This window comes from Bos grunniens, chromosome 14 (assembly GCF_055505025.1).
Source record: "Bos grunniens cultivar Pamir isolate PY7600 chromosome 14, Bosgru_T2T1.0, whole genome shotgun sequence".
In the NCBI taxonomy this organism is placed as follows: domain Eukaryota; kingdom Metazoa; phylum Chordata; class Mammalia; order Artiodactyla; family Bovidae; genus Bos; species Bos grunniens.
This window is the reverse complement of record NC_141178.1, coordinates 688,177-712,002: the sequence shown is the minus strand read 5'-3', so window position 1 is coordinate 712,002 and position 23,826 is coordinate 688,177. Positions and strand designations below refer to the sequence as shown.

The window sequence follows — 23,826 nt, the reverse complement described above, 5'->3', positions numbered from 1 at the left end:
ATGACAGTATATTGGAAAAGAGAGAGAACAGACCAATAAATGTGCAGTAAAGAATGAATCAGGGAAGAGACATAGGTAGAACTGAGGCGGAAGGGTTGTTTTATGTAAGGTGATCACGGAAGGCTTCACTGAGAAGGGGAGATACGTTCAGAAAACTGAATCTCAGATGACTCCAGGGTTTTTGACCTGAGCAATGGGAAAAATGGAGTTTCCATTCCCTCAGAAGGACAGGTTGAGAGAGAAGATTGGGAGAGGTGACAGGAATCAGTGACTCAGATTTGGACATGTTGAGTTGGAAATGCTTAATAGACACCCAAGTGGAGAGGACAGATAAGAAACCGTTGCCACATGGAAAATTGTGGATCAGAGGAATAGAGTGACTTCGCCAGGACCAGATGATTGTTGAGTACAATAGCTAAAATTTAATTTCAAGTTTCCTGGTTTTTGATTCATTGGGTTGTTCATTTATATCAGCAGGAAATGATAGCTTTGACTGGAGAAGAAAGACACAGAAAACTCACCTACACTGGGTTTGCTTCTAAGTGTCTGCAATTCATGGCTACTTGTCATTCTCCATGAGGAAAACTTTTTTTCTCTGTTAATTTGTTAATGTTCTCTGTTACAAGTTATTATCTGAGTGAAAATTTTCATATGTCAGTAGTTTAGGAGTCAAAGATGCTGTGTTTTGCGGGTCCTTTTTACATATATGTTATTTAAAATTTCATTTCTTTTTTATTCCATTTACTGCAAAGTACCCTTAAGCCCACCCAGAAACCTGAGAATCTCCAATATTGGCTCTAACAGTGCTCGGTTAGCCTGGGATGCCACTTCAACAAAGATCAATGGTTATCGAATTATATATAACAACGCTGATGGGACTGAAATCAATGAGGTAAGACTGTGGAATGTGAAGTGTGTTTTTCCAGTGGTTGGGTTTTAGTTTCTTAGGGCTATGAAATCGATCATCCCAAAACACAGTGGCTTGAAACAGTTGCTAGTTATTCATTTTCTCTTGCCATCTTGGTGGGTCAGGAAGTGCATTTGGCTTCAGATAGTAGCCAAACAATGGCTGGAACCGGTGGCGTCACAGCGGCTTCCATATCTGTCTGGTGCCTGGTCCGGGAAGACTGGACCATCTGGGAGCTGGAACGGCTCTACATTTCAAAGTTGATTGTTTACACGATCCGTTCAGCAAGGGAGCTTTAGGGGAGCCGGACTTTTTAAATGCTGGCTCAGGAGTCCCCAGACATGTCTCCAGAGACACAGAGAGAGTGCTGGATGCCAGCTGTGTCACCTTTGTGAGTTGGCAACAGAAGTCATAGAAATAACACCTCACCTCCGCTAGGAGGAGGATCCACGTCCCTGCATGGTTCAAGGTGGGCGGGAGCACAGAGCCCCCCGAGGGCACGTGGCCTGGGAGACGGATGTTGATGCGGCCATCTTCAGGAAATACAGTCGGCCCCAGGGAGTGCGGGTGAGGAAGTGTGTGCCTTCACAGAAGCAGGAAACTGAAGGGCCAGTGTTTGAAAGACCCTAGTTCAGTTAGCTTACGCTGAAAACCGAATCATTCAAGTTTTGTGTAGGAAGAAACTTTCAGCTAATAGAATTTATTGAAACCCATGAAGATACAGTCCTTTGCACTCAGTGACTAATCCTCTTCAGAAAGCCTTTCCTTGGAAATACACTTTAGCAGGCTAGATAGCAGTTATCTTTATGTTTTTCCCTTATCTTGGTCCAAGAAGCTAAGACAACAAGGGAAATATGTTGGCTTACATCATTTCTATTTCTTGACCAAGTAAAGCATGTATTTTCATATACAGAGACAAGCTTTTTCCTACAATGAAATCCAAGCAATATTTTGCTGAATGTGCCCTCCTACAGCATATGGAGTAATGAATGGACAAAAACTGCACATTTGCTAACAGTACAGAAATACTGTTCAATATCTTTTATTAAATCCTCATAAATCCTGAGGGCAAATAATGCTGGTGAAGCTGCACTTATTTATGTGCACTTATTATGTGCACTATATTATTATGCACTTATTAAAATGCTTTGCTTTTGAAGATGAGAACCTGGAGTAGTAAAAAGAAAGAAATGAAAAGCGGCGAGCTATCAGTGTCTCTTTGTTATCAGTGACAGGTAAACTGCTTTCCCAAGGGCTGCAAACTCAGCTGTGCAGGAAGCTTACGTGGATCATGTGAATGAGTGCAGAAATTGCTGCGTCTGCAAAGAAATAGTCTCGCCTGTTTTTCCTGAAACACGAGGCTCCCTTAGGTTGTGTATCATGTTCCCGTTTGGGGGCCCTGCACGTGGCAGAAGTTCTCACCGAGAGACTGATGACCAGTGACAACAGACCGTGGGTGACAGTAACAGGGTGCCTGGTGGGCACCGCGTTGCTGGGGAGTGTGTACATATTCACCAAAACCCCATGGGCAGAGGAGCCTGGTGGGCTGCAGTCCACAGGGTCACGAAGAGTCAGACACGACTGAGCGATTTCACTTTCCCTCTTCAGTTTCATGCACTGGAGAAGGAAATGGCAACCCACTCCAGTGTTCTTGCCTGGAGAATCCCAGGGACAGGGGAAGACAGGTGGGCTGCCGTCTGTGGGGTCGCACAGAGTCGGACACGACTGAAGCGACTTAGCAGCAGCAGCAGCAGCATCAAGAGGCAGCCACTGTTAGCTCCTGTAGGGTGTTGCTGCACAGAAATCTGCAGGGCCTGCCAGATCTTGTTCCCCTTGACTATGTGACCAGGGATTTCTTTTTATGTGAAATTTTAAAATGGTGACTCATCAAACAACCAAAATAACATAACCATATTCATTAATATTTGTTCACTTCAAAGCATTCTTATTTGGAAATAATTTTTCATGAACCAAAAATGAACTGTCATATGTGTGGATATATGAACTATATAATTATACATTTTTGTTGAGTGTAATTGACAGGTAATGTTATATTAGCCTCAGGTGTATGACATGATGGCTCAGTATTTGTGAAATGGCCATAAAAGTTCTAGTCAACATACATTTTTCCATTAAAAAATTACAGTTGTGTTCATTGAGAAATACATGTGTTTTTTTTTTTGCAGTGTTTTTCCTTGGGGACTGCCTCTGGTGCTTGCTATTTCTAATTTGTATTGTGCTGGGAAATTAGAAAACTATGTTTGATAGAACTGAATTTAGAATATGAGTAAATAGACCATGCATAAAAATCTGAGAACATCTTTTCTGAATGAAGTGAATAAGTAATGTGTGGCTTTTGTAACATTTCTATGTTGACTGATAGGTTTTTTGGGTTTTTTTTTGGTGTTTGTGTTCTTAATTCGTAGTTTCTATTTAAGCAACTGAGACTGAAGGTTGCTGGACAACTGTCTTATATGAGTCAAATACTACTTTACCTAGTTTTGGAATATATGATTTTAAGGGTGAATATCCCCACCATATTTTGCTTTACTGCTATTCATTTAAACTTTTATTTAAAGATAATGCTGCAATTGGATTGTTAGGAAATTCCCAGAATATCTTGGGATGAACTTTAAAACGTCCCAACTAAAGCCTGCCTGCTACATGATGTGTGATTGATTGTAGCAGCTTTGTTTTCAACTCAGTCCATATTTTCCTGCTTCACTTCCTCTTCCACCTCCCCTCCTTCGCTTACTTTTCCTTCTCTCTGTCTTTTCTGCATTACCTCTCTCCCTAACTTTCTGGAGTCCAAAGAAGAAAAATAGAACAGAGCATTTAAACAAACGTTGACGGCGATGGTGATGATAATGGTGATGGTGTGGTGATGATGGCAGCTAATACACGTTGAGTGCTTATCCTGAGTCAGGCTCTGAGATTTTTACAGAGAGCACTTTGTGCAATTTTTATAGAAAAAGTGTTGCCCAAGCCTGACCTGTCAAACTGAAGAAGAAGCTGTCTCAGATAGCACGCCCTGCGAACAGCTTTGGGGAAGCGGGCAAGCATGATGGTGCCCTTTCGGTTTTCTAATGAGAGGCCGCAGGCCCTGGACTCTTGGAGACAGGCCCCGTTTCCGACACAGTGACTCAGCAGCAGAGCCCAGAGCAGAGCCCAGTCCCTGGGTCCTCATCAAGGACTCTCTTCATCCCTCCTGGAAAAGGCTGAAGTTTTTAGTTAGACTGAAAAATTATTCTCAGAAATAGTTGTGTAACAATGAGATCATAGTTATTTGTTACCATTTTCCCAAATTCTTCGCCTACATCTTAAAAGTGCTCCAAATAAAAGCAGTTCCAGAACTTAGTCTGAAGCATATTATGAGAACAAGTGGAAATGACTGACACCTCAAAGTTCTCACTTGATGAAATAAAATGATCAACAATCAAGGCATGAAACAGTCTGTTCAGCATCAAATAAAAAGCTTTTAATAAGTAAAACCAGATCTTTTCAATAGATGTATCTGTTGAAAAAAATAGGTAAATGTATATATATATATATATATTCAATATATAATGCTGAAATACATACACTTTTACATATATATGTACTTATATAGAAGTATATCAAGACCTAAGTATCCATTCCAGTTAATAGTTTTATGACTCCAGGAAGGTTAATGAAGTCTTTGGGTCTCAGGTTCCTTGTTTGTAAAACAGTCATTATACGCCTAGTGAGAGGGAGGAGGAGGCAAAGTAAAGCAATGAACGTGAGGCCCCCGACATAGTGTGAGTGCCCAGTAAACCTTAGCCAGTATGGTTAAAACAGCAGAAAGCAATAGGTGAGTATAGTTTAGAAGAACAAATTGAACTCATATTTTAAGTATGGATCTGTCTTTCCTGTGAGTTTAAAAAATGGAGCCCAACTGTAACTGGTATTTACAACCAGAGAATTTGGAGTGTGAAGCGCTTATGTTTTAAGTCATAGAAACTGGCTGACTTTCCCTCGGGCAAGTTCCTTAACTTTTTGGAGTCTCATTTTCCCCATCTTCCGATTAGGAGTGAGATTAGCTACCTTATAAGGCTGTGGTGAGGAGGAAGTACAACCGGGGCACGTACAGCGTGCGGACCAGAGGAAACGCTAAATGCTAAGAATCACCCACAGTATTATCAGGCCTAGATTCAGAAGAGACAATACTTGTTTTCAGTTAACTCTGGCTCTGTAGCCAGTGCCCTGGCTGAAAATGACAGCTCACGATTGTGTAACTTGGGCAGGCTCAGCAGGTCCGCTGGTCTCTGCTCCTTGTGGTGTCAGCTAAGGTAACTCCTGCGTTCATCTGGGAGCCCGGCTGGGCTGGGACTTCCAAGATGACTTCACTCCCATGTCTGGGGTGGCTGAGAAGGTTGGGCTTGGCTGTTCCTCTTTAGCAGCGTGGCGCAGAGTTCCAAAATCATGAAGAGGGAAGCTCGTTTCCCCGGGGCTGGCAATCTTTCTTTATGATCTGCAGTCAGTTCCTTTGAGATGCCTACAGTCTCTGTGTTAACTGTTTGTTCAGATGAGCCCTTCGCGTAATCTCTTATAAAAAGGATTTTTTGTGCCTATGTCTCAATTTCCATTTGCTTATTCTATTCACTCAATATATTTATATATAATTATATATATATATATATAATTCAATATACAATATTAAAAAAGCTAAACAAGATCCTGCCCTCAAGAGGCTTACACTCTATGTTGGAAATAGTATCTTGTACTTAGGAAATAAAATGATTCCACGCTGGGATTGGTGCCAGGGAGGAAACAAGCACGGTCCCTGTTAGGGAGGCCAGCGGTTAGGACTCTGTGCTGAACTGCAGGGTCCATGCCTGATGGGGAGTGAAGATCCTGCAAGCCACAGAGTGTGGTCAAAAACAAGAAAGGAAAAGATATATAAAAAGGATAGTGTTAAAGAATCATCCTACTGAGACCGCTGGAGAGATGAACGCCTCCCTACCAGGAGATGAAATATAAGCACAACCCTAATGTTGGTGGCGAAGGGCTTATTTTGAAAACAGCCCAGGAAATAGGGTCCCAGACAGAATGAACTGCATCTGCACAGGTCCTGAGGTGGGAAAACTTGGATAGAAGGTTGTTGTGGCTGATCAGGGATTTCTCTTATGTGAAACTTGCCAATTAAAAAATGTGGGCTCATTGAACAATTGAAATAACACAGCAGCTGTGCTCACCTCCACCTGCATGCTTGTTCATCTGTATAACTCCTGTAGAGGCTATCGTACATGACTGGCTCCTCCTCGCAAAGCTGGCTGTAATCATTGTGCACTTTGCATTAGCATTGCAAAACCGTGTGTACTTCACTTACTATAGCTGTAATGAATGGAAATAATATTGGTTGCAACAACATCTTAAAAATTAACTGATAGGTATTTTACTTAACTGGAAAAGGTCAGTTTTCATTCCAATTCCAAAGAAAGGCAATGCCAAAGAATGTTCAGACTACTGCACAATTGCACTCATCTCACACACTGGCAAAGTAATGCTCAAAATTCTCCAAGCCCAGGCTTCAACAGTACATGAACCGTGAACTTCCAGATGTTCAAGCTGGATTTAGAAAAGGCAGAGGAACCAGAGATCAAACTGCCAACATCCGTTGAATCATTGAAAAAGCAAGAGAGTTCCAGAAAAACATCAACTTCTGCTTTATTGATTACACCAAAGCCTTTGACTGTGTGGATCACAACAAATTGTGGAAAATTCTTCAAGAGATGAGAATATCAGACCACCTTACCTGCCTCCTGAGAAACCTGTATGCAGGTCAAGAAGCAGCAATTAGAACTGGACATGGAACAACAGACTGGTTCTAAATTGGGAAAGGAGTATGTCAAGGCTGTATATTGTCACCCTGCTTATTTAACTTCTATGCAGAGTACATCATGAGAAATGCTGGGCTGTATGAAGCACAAGCTGGAATCAAGATTGCCGGGAGAAATATCAATAACCTCAGATATGCAGTTGACACTACCCTTATGGCAGAAAGTGAAGAAGAACTAAAGAGCCTCTTGATGAAAGTGAAAGAGGAGAGTGAAAAACTCAACATTCAAAAACCTAAGATTGTGGCATCCGGTGCCATCACTTCATGGGAAATAGATGGGGAAGCAACGGAAACAGTGACAGACTTTATATTTTTGGGCTCCAAAATCACTGCAGATGGTGACCACAGCTATGAATTAAAAGGCACTTGCTTCTTGAAAGAAAAGCTATGACCAATGTAGACAGCATATTAAAAAGCAGAGACATTACTTCTCCAACAAGATCCATCCAGTTAAAGCTATGGTTTTCCAGTGGTCATGTATGGATGTGAGAGTTGGACCACAAAGAAAGCTGAGAACTGAAGAACTGATGCTTTTGAACTGTGGTGCTGGAGAAGACTCTTGAGAGTCCCTTGGACTGCAAGGAGATCCACGCAGTCCATTCTAAAAGAAATCAGTCCTGAATATTCACTGGACGGACTGATGCTGAAGCTGAAACTCCAATACTTTGTCCACCTAATGCGAAGAGCTGACTCATTTGAAAAGACCCTGATGCTGGGAAAGATTGAAGGTGGGAGAAGGGGACGCCAGAAGATGAGATGGCTGGATGGCATCACCGACGCAATAGACATGGGTTTGAGTAAACTCCAGGAGTTGGTGATGGACAGGGAGGCCTGGTGTGCTGCAGTCTATGGGTCTCAAAGAGTCAGACACAACTGAGCAACTGAACTGAACTGATTTTATTTAAGGATATGAGATCAGAAATGTGAATATATAAATTCACTATCTCTTTTTTTAATGGAAGTAGAGTTGACTTACAGTGTTGTGGCTGCACAGCAAGTTGATTCGGTTACACACGTAGATGGATGGCTTCTTCTTTGTATCTTTTTCCATTGTGGTTTATGATTCAGCATCTCCTTTGTAGCACTTAGACTACTCGTGCCGTCAGCCGGGTGGCCAGCAGCCTGGACCGCATCTGACAGGCTGTTATGACCTCTCTCTTGCAGGTTGAAGTCGACCCTGTTACTACGTTCCCTCTGAAGGGCTTGACGCCCCTCACCGAATACACTGTTACCATTCTCTCCATCTATGACGAGGGCCAGTCCGAACCTCTGACTGGAGTTTTTACCACAGGTCAGTCTTACTATGGTTCGAAAAGTTTCCAGGAGTAGCTGTGTGGAAACCAGAAGCTGGAGAGCTTCTTCAAGGGTGATTTTGAGGAGATTGTGTTTTAGATATTTATGCATTGGCTGCATCAGATCTTGGTTGCTGCATGGGGGTCTTCAGTTGCAGCACACGCAGCCTCAGTTGCTTCCTGTGGGGTCTAGTTCCCTGACCGGGAATGGAACTCTGGCCCCCTGTATGCAGAGCGCAGAGTCTCACTGCGTGGCCGTGAGGGAAGTCCCCCCAAGAGACTGCATTTTAATTTTTATTTATTTTATACTATTATTACCCAATGGGTGGTATTAGCCGAGTAGAATGCCTACTGGTTAAGTATTTTCTCTCAAGGCAAAGAGCGACAGACGTCTGAGTTCAAAGGTCTTTGCTAAATAAAAGTCTGCACCGTTTTCTTCCTAATCTCACGCTGTTTCTTTTGTTCTAGTGACATAAAATTTTCACATTTCTTCCACTGATATGTGTGTATATTAATTGAACTTCCAAAATTACAGCTCTTCAACAGGTTTTGTTTGGCCTACAAAAATGACAGGTACATGCCATTTAACCTAATGCATCAGTCTGTAGCCAATTAGGTATTTTCATGCTGCTTGGCAATAGTCATACAAAAATATGGCATATTTTAAATACTAAAATAAAAAATAAAGCACGAATGCACTATTTTTCTTTTCTGTATATACCCTGTAGTCATTCAATAAATGTAACTTTTTTTTTTTTGCCTCTTGGTGGAAAAATTCTGTTGTTTGCTTTCCAGGCTTTATTAATTGCACTTGGAAACAAATTTAGTGCTGTACTAAGAAGAGAAGGTAATTTGGAAAGAGATAAGAAATAAAGGGGATTGTGAAATAATGTTCACAGAGAAGAGTTCAGTGATTTTGAAAAATCTCCCAAAGGCTAACTCTAGTTGGAATTCTCATGATATCCTGTCAAAGAGTTTTAAAACCTCTGATTTCAAATAATAAAAATCAATGAGTTACAATTCACTTTGGGTGTAATTAGATGTTATGGTCTTTGTTGCGTATCCCAGAAGCGTGTAAACAGTGTAATAGTGGATGTCTGATAAATGATATTTCAATTTGATGGCAGCCATATGTACAAAATTAGAAGGATGAATGTTCTTCTCTGGATTTAACTTATTACTAAAGAGTGATTCAGGCATGAGAGGTGATAAAGCTAGAAGTGACATTTCTCAGGCTTCTAAGGCATCATTTTATTAATTTCTTCAAAATACTTGGAAAAGTGTAACTTTGTAAAATAACAAATGTGGCACTCTGATTTTTTTATAATTAATGAAAAGAGCCAAATAGAGACTCCAAGAGTTCTGGAAAGTACTAAAAAACTGTAAAAGTCTGCTGTGTCTCCGGTCTCCCTAACTTACACTGTGGGTAAACGCTGGACACAGGAACGCGAGCCCACACTGGACTGATTGGCGCTTGCTTTCCCCGCTTCCACGTGCTTTCCTGAAACAAGGGATTCGCCAGAGCCTTCTCTACCTGGGGCCCCTGGTGGGCTGCTTGAGTTACGGGTCTCTTGCCGTCTCTGTTCCCTAACAGAATCTCCCCGCTTGGCTTACAGAGGAAGTTCCAGCCCAGCAGTACTTGGAAATTGACGAGGTGACGCCAGACAGCTTTCGAGTGAGCTGGCACCCGCTGTCGGCGGACGAGGGGCAGCACAAGCTGATGTGGATCCCAGTCTACGGGGGCAGCACCGAAGAAGTGAGTGGTCTGAGGTCGAAAAGTACTCCAGAGCGTCTTATCTGGCTTCCCTGGTAGCTCAGCGGTAAAGAATCCGCCTGCAGTGCGGGAAACGCGGGGTCGATCCCTGGGTCAGAAATATCCCCCAGAGAAGGAAATGGCAACCCACTCCAGCATTCTTTTCTGGAAAATCCCATGGACCGAGGAGCCTGGTGGCTACAGTCCACAGGGTCACAAAGAGTCGGACACAACTTACCGACTAAATAGCAACAACAACAATTTTATTAGGAAGCGAATGCCCAGTGCTGGCATTTGAGTTGGTTTTTGTATTAAAATACATTGAGAATCCCAGAAGGACTCAATACTTTGCATGACCTGGAGTTTTATAAATGTCAAATCATATGATTTTTCTAAGATCAAAACGCATTTTTTTTAGGGCTTTAGTTATAAGTGTTACATATTTCCAGTATCTTTGATTTTCATAAATGACACTTAATAAAACTTCTGAAATGCTGCTTTTGCAATATTAATCATTCCTTTGCTGAAAGAATTGAAAGGAAAAAAGGCTCTGGTTTGACTTTAAAATTGAACTCAGTGGCCCTGGAGTTCCTTATGCTTAGTTATTTTTTGCTTACACTTGGGATAGCATCTTTGCTTTTTATTATTTTTTCTTAACTTTCTCTTCTGTTATTCAAGTAAACCTGGTTGCTAAGGACCAAATACCTTTCAGGTTGTCCTTCAAGAAGACCAAGACTCATATGTTATCGAAGGCCTGGAGCCTGGCACTGAGTATGAAGTCTCCCTGCTGGCTGTACTGGACGACGGGAGTGAGAGTGAGGTTGTGACTGCTGTTGGGACCACACGTAAGTCTTAGTCAGGCCACGGTGAACTTCACCAGCTCCCACCATTTATTCTGACACCCTTTTCACCCTCCTGGGTTCCCTGCCCGTCAGCCTTACTCCTGGCTTCAGAAACTTTGTCCCTAGAATCCTTCACACATCTTCACCTTTAATGAAATCAGTGTGCAGAGCACCTTAGACTCTTGGTCTGTCATCATCTAAAGGCAGGGACCGTATCTGTATTGTGCACCATTACATCCCCAACACTTAACACAATTCGTGGCATATTTTAACTGTGCAATGAATACTTGTTGAATGGAGGAATGGGTGAATGGATGGAAGAATAAATGGATGGATGGATGGATGAAATAATTTATAACTGAATAAATGAGCAAATCAGATAAATGTAGGGCAGAAGTGTCTAGGAGTTTCTGGAAAATCCCAAGTTGATCTTGGTTCCAAGGATCTTGCACAAAATTCGCTTGCTGATTCATTCATCCCTTCATTTTTTAAATATGAGGTAATAACCACACGTTGTCTTTGATTGGGTTCCCTGGAGCCAGATTCTGAAATAGAAAATTGCATCCAGAAGGTTTGTTGAGAGTGTAGTCGGGAGATGCGTCTGTAAAGAAACAAGGATGAAAGGATAGGGAACAGGGAAAGGCTAAAACCGAGCCCTCAGGATATTCTGTTAGAAATTCTGCACCTGGCGTGGCCCTTCTGAGTGCTCCCAAATTGAGTCAAAGGGCTGGGTCTTTGTACTCCATGTCATTGGAGGTAGCCCATCCCCTGGCAGAGTCTGCAGTCTCAGACAAGGCAAGTCCAGGGGTCTGAGCCAGTATTCTAGAAGCTGCTGGATGAGCATGTTGACCTCAATAGCCCTTCTATCCTCTGGTTGCCCAGTGTGGATACAGAAATCACAGATGCGCTTCTTATTGTCTGCCTTGCTGCTCCTGCTTGGCAGCCCCTTTACAGCTGCTTGATTTCCTTTAATCATCATGATTATGCCCCATTTCAAAGTGGATTTCACATTTTATAGATGTAATTTTCAATATGATGGCAGGTGTCTGTGATTAGAAACTTCTTCAGGTTATAGTTTCCTTGTCTGCCTTTTCTTTGAAAACTCTAAAATGCTATACACAAATATATAGAGTTATCATCATTAGAGAAGTTTAAAGTCATGAATACTTTTTTAGTTGACAGTTTTTGGACAGAACCACCTACGACCGAAGAAGCCCCTACCAGACCTGTGACATCAGGTAAGAGCAAACAGAAGCCCAAGTACCCGTAAGAAGAAGAGTTTGTTCTAAGCAGAAGTTATGTTATCCCAGTTTTATCTGATTTATATTATTGTTAGGAACGGGGCATGCAGGGTCAAATTTCACTCCTGTTAGAACTGTCCACCTCTTATCCTTGAGTGCTGATCGGTCTTCCAGTCCACGCATCGTTGTCCCCGTGGCGTTCTCTCTGTTTCCTGTCTTCATTTGGATTTCCATCTAATCGTTTAGAGGATGTTAGCGTGAGCAGCCCCAAGCAGTCTCTGCTCTGCTTTTGAGCTCAGTAACTCCTCCTGATGCTGTCTTTGAGGATTGTTCCCGGGGGTGACTGAGACCTGGCTGTGTACCGTCTTACATCAGTTATTTCCTCTCTCAATCTAACTTCCCCTCCGTCACCATACAGCACCCAACTAGCTGTCGGAGTCAGCTAGATAGAAGCCTGATGAGGTTTATTTCCCGACTTAAAACGTTTCAATGGATCTCCGTTATCATCCACGTATCCATCGTTCACGGATTCGCTCTTCAGTTCACCTTTTTACTGAGCCCTTCCTTACGCTCGCAATCTCTTTCCATAACCCCCGGAATGCTTCCTGGTGAGAGCCTGTTTCTCTTCCTGCCTTCAACCGTAGCGGTGTTTTTCGCGCTTTCCCGGTACCCTCCTGTCGTCTAGAGCGCCTCGTCCTGAAGGGGAGGCGCTGCGCTCTGCACCCACACCCCGGTCCCCTCCCGCAGTCTTGCCCAGGAAGGTCCTTCGTCTGCCTCCTCTGGGACGCGTCACTATTTCTGTCGCGTGTTAAGCATTTGTGTCTTAAAGGCCTGACACCGTCTAACATACAGGAAAAGTTCAGTGAGTGTTTGCTGAATGGCAGTAAGTGAATGAAGAGAGGAGTCAGTGGAGGTGGAGAGATCGGAAGGGAGTTAGCACGAGAGGGAGAAGAGGAGATGGGACAAATGAGAGCCGCCGCTGTGGGAGACGAGAGGAGACGGTCAGAGAGCGCAGGTGGAGGCGGAGACCCCAGAGGAGGGTAGCGTCCACGCGGGCTGAGCGCAGGTGGAGGCGCAGAGACCCGGAGGAAGGGTAGCGTCCACGTGGGCTGAGCGCAGATGGAGGCGGAGAGACCCCGGAGGAAGGGTAGCGTCCACTCAGGCTGAGCTCAGGTGGAGGCGGACAGACCCCGGAGGAAGGGTAGCGTCCATGCGGGCTGAGCACAGATGGAGGCGGAGAGATCCAGAGGAAGGTAGCATCCCCGCGGGCTGCGTGGATCGAGGCCGCCGCGGTGGGAGACGTGTGCTTTGAGTGACGGGTGTTAACACAAGGAACGGCCCGGGAGCGTTCCTGGGGTCCAGGGTTGAAGACTCTGTCTCCCAGGGCAGGGTGTGGGTTTGAGTCCTGGTTGGAGAACTAAGGTCCACATGCTGCGGCCAACATTGTTTAAGAAATCTAGCAATAAAAAGAGAAACAGGTGAGTAGGTTACGGGTGTGTGTGTCGGATGCTGCCTTGCACACCGAGCTCGGCCATGTGGGACCCTTACCCTGCTTCTCCCGCGCAGACTGACGAGAGTTCTCACTGTCGTGCCCCGCTCGGGGCTCCCCTTTTCGTTATCGAGACTGAGAGCTGCTCCCCGGTTCCCTTTACCAGTGTACACAAAGCGTGGGGGTTTTGAGGGGTCCACGGACTCACCTTGAAAGCATCTTTTAAACCCATTTTTATTTGCTGTTAATCGGGGTCCTAGCTCCCGGTTAACCACTGAAGCTGAGCAGTTCTTGTTTCGCCTGGGTCTGCATAACAGAGATATAATAAATGATGCTTGTTGCCATGTCCACAGATCACCTCTGTAGCTCATTTTGGAATAAGATGGATAAAAAGTTCTTTAAATCCCTGGTTGTGTCTATTCCAGTTTTCCGCACCGGAATCAGGAACCTGGTGGTAGATGCTGAGACCACTTCTAGCCTGCGGGTAGCCTGGGACATTTCAGACAGCAGTGTACAGCAGTTCAGGGTGACCTACCTGACTGCTCAAGGGGACCCAGCGGAAGAAGTGCTGGGAACGGTGTGTATCAACAGAGCTGATGAGCCCCTCTGCGTCTCCTGACTAACCAGGCCAGCGCGCTGTGAATGCAAGCTTTACGCTCATTTCTTCATCTCTCTGGAAACTAATGTTTTTGTTTGACCCACACTTGATGACTTTTCTCTCTCTGAAACTGACCATCTTTGTAACCTGCTCTAAATAGATAAAGCATCTGAACCTTCTTTACCCCTTTGCTTCTGTTGCCTTGACAACTTGCTAGAGCACAAAAATTGGATCATAAATAGTCCATTATACACTTGTCTCTGTGCATGTGTGTGCATACTTCTGATATATAAACTTTTAATATATAAACATATATATACACATATATATAATTTTTGATGGTGAGAATCTGATTAAAAGGTTCAGCAAAACATAGCTCAAAGGTCTTCTTTATGTAGTTGTAGTGTTCCTAATAAAATGCCCTCCATTAACAATTGGTTGTATTTTTCCCTGACACTGACTCTGTTTGAGCAGGTTTATAGTCATTTCTAATGTATTCTTAATCATGAGTGTCTTCATGAGGGATTTAGATTTTTGTGTGTTTTCTTTGTTTCATCTCTGTTTTTTTTTCTCTGTTGAAAACCTGGGTACCCTCTTTTTTAATTAAGAAATGAAGTGTTTTCGTTTTTAAAATTTTAAAAATCATATAATTTTTAAAGGTTACTTGCCATTTAGTTAGTACACAAAATTGGCTACATTCCTGTGTTGTACACTATATCCTTGAGCCTATCTTAAAAGCATGAGCAACATCATTATCCTTTCTTTCTCTTCCTCACTTATGAAGCCTTTGATGGCAAATTATTGTATTTTTATGATACATAAACAATTGTTGGAGCTCCAGATTCTTTCAGGAAAGTCCTTAATTTCGGGCTGATGGATGAATTGCCCGTAAAACACAGTGATAACACAGTGGGCAATAAGCAGGTCCACTGTGAATGACCAGAAGGTCCATGGAATTGGTCTGGGGGCAGTTTTGGAAAGTTAATGGACACTTGAATAAAACAGGTTAAGTTATAAATTCACTCAGATTATAGATTTCAAATGATCCATGATTGGAACATACCAAAAAGCTAAAATTGTGCTTAACCATGGCGACTGAAGACATAATTTGGATGTTTCATTTTTTCCTGTTATTGTCCTCATATTTTAATCTAGTCCCTAAAATGAAGCCCATAAAAACTTCCCAGAGTGAGAGCTTTGTTTTTTGGTTTTTGTTTCTACTCTTTCCAAGAAACACATTAAGCTTCTTGCTAAATATTCCCACTAATTTGGAATGAGTAACAGTTTAATCTTGTGTGTGCACTTGTAAGCCATACAAGGTAAAATAATAATAATATTTACTTTGGATCGTCTCTAGATAATTTTCCCTTTGCTAGTTTCTTTCATTTCACACTGTTTATTTTGAAACACTTGGACACCTAGATGAAGGAAAAAAAGATCAAATGTCTTCAACACATATGTGCCCCAGTTAAACAAACGTGTAATAAAATGAAAAATATTTGATAAAATGTGATGGTAATTATTTACTGTGCAGAAGTGTGTTTGCTATGCAAAAGAAAGTATTTTAGAATTTTTTAACTATCAAGACCCTTTGGTGAATTCCAATGAAATTGAATTTGTGCACTCTTTATTTACAGACATATTTTCTGGGACTCTACTGGGGAGTAATTGAGAATTTATATCTGTGTTTTATGAAACATTACTGCTATATAAATGTAATATATTATTGGAGACAGGAAGTGTGTGCATTTAGATTATAAAACAAAGGTATGTCAGGCACTTGAACTATATTATTAATAGCTCCCACCTACCAAATGAATATCTTAAATATTTTCTTTTTTTAAATTTTTTAAAGTATAATTGATTTACAGTGTTGTGCGGGTTTTTGCTCTGCCGCAGAGTGATTCAGTCACACACACACACACTCTTTTCGTCATGGTTTATCCCCCCTGTGCTGTACAGAGGGACCTTGTTTATCCATCTTGTATGTGACAGCTTACTGTCACATGAGGCTAACTCCAGCCTCAGCTCGACCCCTCCCTCATCCCTGCCCCCTGACAACCACAAGGTCTGTTCTCTGCGTCTGTGAGACTGTTCACGTTAGGTGAGTAAGTCCAGCCAAATGAATGATTAAAATAATGAGGCTGACAGGGAAAGACAGAGGGCTTAAACATGTTACAAATGTGGGAAAGGAAATGTGTCCGGATAGGAGAAACGCCTCTTACCATCTTTCCAAATCTTCTTTAGCTATAAAACCTTATTAAATTTATCCAAGGAAATGCCAAGATAAAGTACCAAAGTTGGAGAATAGTATAGATCTATGGTAAACCAAATTCAAGCTTTAATATATATAAAACAAGGGGAATTAACTTTACTTTTCCAATTGAGGTTAAGTGAAATATTTCTATATTTTCTAAGCATAATCAAATCTACGAAATATTCCCAATAAAAAGCTTTCAAACCCTTAGAAAGTAAAACTCCCTGTCAAATATTTCATAAAGACTGACTTTCAGCTCTGCTAAGAAATGGAGCCATGACAGTGACCTTGCCCTGAGCTTTCTTGGCAGTGGAGGGAGGTCTCACATGTCTTTATTTGTGAAAGGCTGACCAGGATTCCAGACTTTTCTGGATCCTACCCGAAAAATCTAAAACTGTGCACTGAATTTTAAGTTGCAGGAAATATTCTAGAGCAGGGATAGTCAGAATGTAGATCAGTCTCCTACAAGATAAGCTTGATATTAACATTAAGTTTTTAAAAACATTTATAGCAATTTGACATTGCTGGAATATTCAAGAATATGATCATATGTTTTAGCAATTTTGTTTTATTATATTTTATAAGAATACTGATCTTCAGGGGTTGGAATTAAAACAACAGCACCAACCCCACCTAATCCTTCACCATAGAAAGCATGATAATCACTTTATAGAAACAGAACTTTCTAAGACAGCAGCAAAATGAGACATGGGGAATCCTCTGTCTACAGTGGGAACCTCTTGCTGGATGAGATCCAGTTCTGAAGAGCTTTGAGCAATAACGGAGCTAGACATGGAGTAGCGCATTTGAAAAATTAAAAACGTGACGTTTACTGGTTAGATTTGCATCCCATTTAACCATGAGTGTCTTTTATAGAATTGTTTCATAAACAAAACCATCATCTGCTATGACCTGTAGCATGTGTTTTTAATGGGTGCCCATCTCTTTAAAATAGTTTTACTGAAGTATAGTTGGTTTACAATGTTGTATTAGTTTCAGCGTACAGCAAAAGGATGTGGTTACGCATGTACATATGTCCATTCCTTTTCAGATTCTTTTCCTGTACAGATTGTTACAGAATGCTAAGTAAAGTTCCCTGTGCTATACTGTAGGTCCTTGTGGGTTATCTATTTTATATACAGTAGTGTGTGTATGTTAATCTCAGGTTCCTAATTTGTCTCCCCCACCACGTTTCCCTTTTGGTAACTATAAGTTTGTTTTCAAAATCTGTGAGCCTTTTCGGTTTGTAAATAAGACAATATATATCATTTTTAAAATTAGATTCCACATATGCGTGATATCATATGATATTTGTCTTTCTCTGTCTGACTTACTTCACTCAGTATGATAGATAATCTCTAGGTCCATCCAGACTGTTGCAAATGGGGTCGTTTTCATGGCTGAGTGATGTTCCTTTGAGTATACGCACCACGTCTTCTTTATCCATTCCTCCGTCAGTGGCCGTTTAGGCTGCTTCCATGGCCTGGCTGTTGTAAATGGTGCTGCAGTGAGCACTGGGGTACATGTATCTTTTCAAATTGTGGTTTTCTCCGGGTATATGCTCAGGAGTAGGATTGCTGGCTATGGCACCCCACTCCAGTACTCTTGCCTGGAAAGTCCCATGGACGGAGGAGCCTGGAGAGCTGCAGTCCATGGGGTCGCTAAGACTCGAACACGACTGAGCGACTTCACTTTCGCTTTTCGCTTTCATGCATTGGAGAAGGAAATGGCAACCCACTCCAGTGTTCTTGCCTGGAGAATCTCAGGGACAGGGGAGCCTGGTGGGCTGCTGTCTATGGGGTCACATGGAGTTAGGGTTAGGGCACAACTGAAGCGACTTAGCAGCAGCCGCAGCAGCAGGATTGCTGGATCATATGGTAGTTCTATTTTAGTTTGTTAAGGAAGCTCCAGACTGTTCTTCATAGAGAACAAATTTACATCCCATCAACAGTGCAGAAGCGTTCCCTTTGCTCTGCACCCTCTCCAGCATTTATTGTTTATAGATTTATGATGATGTCCATTCTGACCGGCAGTGTGGGGTGATACCTAATTGTCATTTTGATTTGCATTTCTCTAATAATTAGGGATGTTGAGCATCTTTTTATGTGCTTCTTGGCCATCCATATGTCATTTTTGGAGAAATGTCTGTTTAGATCTTCTGAGTGGGTGCTCATCTTTACCTTGCTTTGTGCAAACAAGCAGAGGCCCAGTAGAAGGGACTTTGCATACCCAAGAGAAGGTTTATGTTTTATTCTTGGGAGTGAGTATCATGAGGACAAAGAGGTTTTCATAGTACAGTCAGCTGGAACAGAGGGCAGTGGTTAAAAAAGGGCTCAGAGCAGATATTCAGGATTTCAATATGGCCTTTTTGTGTGTGGGTGTTCCGTTGCTCAGTTGTGTCCAACTCTTGGCAGTGCTATGGACTGTAGCCTGCCAGGCTCCTCTGTCCATGGGATTCTCCAGGCAAGAATACTGGAATGGGTTGCCATTCCCTTCTCCAGAGGTCTTCCTGACCCAGCGATGGAACTTGCATCTCCTGCACTGCAGGCAGATTCTTTACCACTGAGCCACCTGGGAAGCCCATGGCTTTTTTTTTTTTTACCCAATAGCTATATGAGTCTCAGTTTCCTCATCTATAAAATAAGAGTAATGATACTTCTTACCTCAAAATGCTGTGGTGAAGAGTGAGTTACTGCAATTGGATACTTAGAGCAGTACTTGGCAGATAATAACAGCTAGCTAAATGAGCACTATTGCTATAAACCCCAGAAACTGCTGCCTGGCAGGTTAAACGAGCCCTGCAGGACGGCCCCACAGCTTCCAGTGCCCTGCAGGCCACATCTGATTGGTCCCAAGTCAGTGTGCTTCTCAGTTTGAGAGGTGACCTTATATAAGGAGCACCAGCATGGGTGGGTAGATAGGCACACAGCTTGGAGTCAAAGCTCAGGCTCTGGGCTCCAGAGGGTTATATAGAAAAGAAATGCCCTAAAGGAAGCTACATGGTGGATGAGACCAGACAGGACAACTGCGATTCTTTTTTAACGTCTTCTTAATGCAGGGTTATCCAACTCCTTCTAGAGTAAAGCAGAGCTCCTTGTGTAAAATCTCCCTCCTAGGACTGCATCAGTACCACCCTGGATATTCAATGTCATTCCATATGAGGAGCAAAATCATATTGCTTTAGTATAAATCACCTAATGCAGACTTCCTCTCTTTATATTAACCCCCTACCCCGGCTGCTTTTAGAGCTTAGCAATGTCTTAGCGACAGCTGCTTCTGAGTTCAACTCGAGGCTTTCTAGGGCTTATTCCATGATGTATAGGTTCCTTCCCTCATCCAGAAGTAGACAGCACGCCCTCTGCCTGCTGGCTTTTTACCCAGCTCTTGAATCCAAAACCAGCTCCAGCTGTCCCAGTCTTGTGACTCCCTGAAACTAGTTTGGGTCAGTTCTTACATCCTAGCATTTTTTTCCAGCCATGATGAAGTCTTTCAAATGGCCCAGAAATGTGCCAGCATCTAACTGCTGAAGCCTGGGGAGAATGTTTTGTGGCCTTAGTATTAAGAACATGTGGCTTTTCTGGTCCATATGTTCTTTTAGGGATGGCAGGATTCGCTACACGGAATGTGGCACCAGCGTGTGGGTGGTGTCCACCCCACTGCTGGATTTTAGTTTCTGCAGACTTTAGAGTCAGAGGAATGGTGATTTCAGATTGAGGAAGACCTCTCCTTTCAGAAGTAAAAGAAACTGCAACCTTTCTTAGTGTCACCGGTAAATATCTTTTGGCTCGGAAATCTGGGATTTAACGTGTGGTTGTGGTGTTCTTGGCTAGCATCCACCCTGAAATACTGGGATCAGATGATCTCTGAACAGGGAGAAATGGAAGGCTGACTTTTCAAGAGGATATTTAAGTATAAGCAAATATGCCGTGCAGGCTGTGTTATAGAATGAACACTCCTAAGCCATAAACACCTGCTTTGCAAAGAGGCGATCGTTTTTTCTTCTGGCTGCTTTACAAATGCTGAAAAGATGTTGAGAGAAGGCTGTTCCTGAGTGCTCAAGCTTCACATCTAAGCCTTCTGCTTTAGTGATTAGAAGCTGAGGGCTGCTCTGAGGGGAGCTGCAGAGAGAAGTGCTTTCGCATGGATGTCTTCCTCTTGTCAGCCTCAAGCACATCTCCCTGCTTCTGATTATTTCAAAGTGCCTCAAGTCCTCCTCTTTAGTGGACCAGCCGGAACGCAAGTCTGACCAACACCATGGTCCTTTGCTTTTGTCTTCAGATTATGGTGCCTGGAAGCCAGAACACTCTCCTTCTGAAGAATCTGCTCTCTGAGACTGAGTACAAGGTCACAGTGACGCCCATCTATGATGACGGAGAAGGGGTCAGTGTCTCTGCCCCTGGAAAGACCTGTGAGTGAAGCCTCCCCCTGGGGTTGCTCGATGTCCTCTGTAATGCACCCAGCAGCTGCAGCGTAGGGGGTGGAAATGGTCTGGAAGTGTCAGTCGCTCACGTGTGTCCTACTCTTTGCCACCCCATGGACTGTGGCCCACCAGGCTCCTCTGTCCATGGAATTCTCCAGGCGAGAATCCTGGAGTGGGTAGCCTTTCCATTCTCCAGGGGACCTTCCTGACTCAGGGACTTCACCTGGGTCCCCTGCATTGCGGGTGGATTCATTACCATCTGAGCTACCAGGGAAGCCCCAAAACTGGTATAGATCTTATTTAAAAAGCAGAAGTAGAGACACAGACCTCAAGAGGACAAACGCATGGATTCCAAGGCGAGAAGGCAGGGGTGGGATGAGCAGGGAGGCTGGGCGTGACATATGCACACTGCCATGTATACAGCAGGCAACGTGGACCTGCTGCAGAGCTCGGGGCCTCTGCCCAGGCTCCGTGGTGGCCTAAGTGGGGAGGAAATCCAAAGAAAGTGGGGATGTGTGTGTGCTGTGTACACACGGCCGGTCCACTTTGCGTACAGCAGACTGACACAGCAGTGTAAAGCACCTCTCCTCCAATAAAAAAGAAGAGAAAAGGGGATTTGGAGAGAGAAAGTCTGCTTGGATTCTGTCTTCACACATTGAAGCTGTGTGACTTCGGGCAAATCGCTTCACTGCTCTTGGGTTCCGTTCTCTTGTCTCTAAAACCTAAGACTTGAATCATAGCTGCATCTCCCTCCTCCAGCGTCTGATCATCCCCAGTGCTGCGAGTCTCTCAGAGGCCCATCCGGGCCCATGCACGCCCCTCACCTAACTGCTCACCCAGCACGTCACACCTGCTCACCCGAGCGCACGCCCACGTCTTCCTGCCCTCTTTCCCGGATGCTGTGCTCTCTTCACAGCAGCGGAGAAGCTTTGGAAAATCTAGATGGTCTCATGTCTCCCCTCTGTTCCAAGCCACCTGATGGCTCCCCGTGGTACTCAGCATAAACTCTGAGATCTGTGCAGGGGCCCTTCAGGCCGAGGTGACCTGGACCCTCCTGAGCTCGCCCCCAGCCAGCCCGCCTTCCCTGCCCTTCCTTGGCTTTCTAAAGCTTGGCTCAGCCTTAGAAATTGACTCGAGCCACAGCTGCCAGGCTGAATATCCTTTCCCAGAGGTTTGCATTTCTGACTTCTTGTCATTTTGGTCTCGGCTCGACGCCACCGACTCAGGCTTCTCTGACCACTCGGGCAAAGCACTCCGCGTCTTCTCTCATGTTGTCCTGGGTTCCGCGTCTTCTCTCATGTTGTCCTGGGTTCCGCGTCTTCTCTCATGTTGTCCTGGGCTCCGCGTCTTCTCTCATGTTGTCCTGGGTTTCTGTTGGTCCTGTTTTGGTTTTGGCCCTGTCTCAGCACAGACTTGGGTGTAAAATAGGCTTAAGGATGTCTTGTGCAGCACGAGGAATACAGCCACCGTTCTGTCATAATGTAAATGGAAAATAACCTTTAAAAACTGTATACAATTTGTTTAAATGTTTGATTTGCATAATTTATAAAAGGGTTCCATGATGAACACGCATATATACTCAAACAAATAAAAACTTTTAAAGGCTATTACTATGGAAATACCATCTATACAATAAAGTTATTTCAAAGGGTGTTCTTTGAAATAATTTTGAGTGGTCCACTTATTTTAAGCAGTGGTTAACGCAACTAAATTTTGTCAGCAACAGAGTAATAATGATAATATCCATCAACATGCATAATAGTTTACAAAGATCCTTCATGCAAATAGCTCTCCTGTTTTGATAAAAAATTGATGAATGATGATTAAAATTTCACAGAATATAGGCAATATGAAAGTGTGAAAGCGTTAGTCGCTCAGTCGTGTCTGACTCTTTCCAATCCGTGGACTATAGCCTGCCAGGCTCCTCTGTCCATGGGATTCTCCAGGCAAGAATACTGGAGTGTGTTGCCATTACCTACTCCAGGGGAATCTTCCCAACCCAGGAATTGAACCTGGGTCTCCTGTATTGCAGGCAGATTCTCTGCTGTCTGAACCACCAGATATGGTTCAGAACCCCTAATATGAAGATGAAAGCAAAAAAAAAAAGTCTTACCTCTAAGAATTGCTATCACTACTATTAATCTAATCATCCTGGATATGATAGTGTGACAGAGAGACGTGTGACAGAAATGTTTTCATAAACACTTCTCACTTCAATATTGCTTTAAAGTAACTGAAGAAAATGGAGCCAAATTTCATTGAGTGAAGAGCTGCTCTTCAGATAAAAGTGTTTTACCACAAGAGCAATTATCTTCTACTATTTAATACTTAACATTCCCATGGATTCTCTAAGTTTTCTTACTGTTTACTTCAGTGCATTTTCCCTTGTAAGTATTTTTAAGCTGTGGGGAAATCCATTAGACTCTATTAACCAAAAGGTAGGTTGTAAAGATGGAAACCACATTAAACCATTTTTTGCATTTTCCCTCCTGCCCAGTGCCACCCTCTGGTCCCCAAAACTTACGGGTTTCGGAAGAATGGTATAACAGATTGCGCATTGCGTGGGACCCCCCGTCTTCCCCAGTTAAGGGCTATAGGATTGTCTACAAACCTGTCAGTGGTAAGTCATGCTTTTTAAAAATATAATCTTCAAAGATAGGTTATTTTTGTTTTTACTTTCCATCACTGGTTTTAAGAAATGGGAAGAGTCTCTTCCCTTTTATGAAAAAAAAAAGAAAAATGTGTTGAAGTTACCACCTCACCTAAAAAACAGCTGGTATGTAATAAGCAGAATATATACTTGGTCTACAGTTGACCTTTGCCCACCCCAGACAAGGAGCCAGCCAAAGCAGACTTTGACTCCTTAGCAATAAGAAGCTTCTGTGGCTTGATGGATATATAAGCTCTAAACATTTAGACTCTCCGATTTCTTATTCCTCTTCTACCTCTTACTTCTTGGATTAGTTAGAGAAAGTCCATTTACCAACTTCTCAGTCTCCTCATTCTGGAAACTGTATTAAGGTATTTGTTCTTCAGTCACTAAGTCATGTCCAACTCTTTGCGACCCCATGGACCGCAGCATGCCAGGCCTCCCTGTTCTTCACTATCTCCTGGAGCTTGCTCAAACTCATGTCCATTGAGTTGATGATGCCATCCAACCATCTCTT

At 43.1% G+C, this 23,826-nt stretch overlaps 1 protein-coding gene across 6 annotated transcripts in view; it reads left to right on the top strand.

Moving 5' to 3' along the window:
• COL14A1 (collagen type XIV alpha 1 chain) overlaps positions 1 to 23,826 on the top strand; it is a 236,029-nt gene that overhangs the window by 82,620 nt on the left and 129,583 nt on the right. For all 6 annotated transcript variants that reach the window (XR_015140401.1, XR_015140400.1, XR_015140402.1 and 3 more), the window contains exons 14-21: positions 753 to 892; positions 7,932 to 8,058; positions 9,676 to 9,815; positions 10,525 to 10,657; positions 11,830 to 11,892; positions 13,810 to 13,961; positions 20,518 to 20,647; positions 23,157 to 23,279. Coding sequence is in view for 3 of the 6 variants with exons in the window: in XM_086335693.1 (XP_086191819.1) it covers positions 753 to 892; positions 7,932 to 8,058; positions 9,676 to 9,815; positions 10,525 to 10,657; positions 11,830 to 11,892; positions 13,810 to 13,961; positions 20,518 to 20,647; positions 23,157 to 23,279 (1,008 nt within the window). In the remaining 3 variants the exon portion in view is untranslated. The remainder of the gene's footprint in view (positions 1 to 752; positions 893 to 7,931; positions 8,059 to 9,675; positions 9,816 to 10,524; positions 10,658 to 11,829; positions 11,893 to 13,809; positions 13,962 to 20,517; positions 20,648 to 23,156; positions 23,280 to 23,826) is intronic.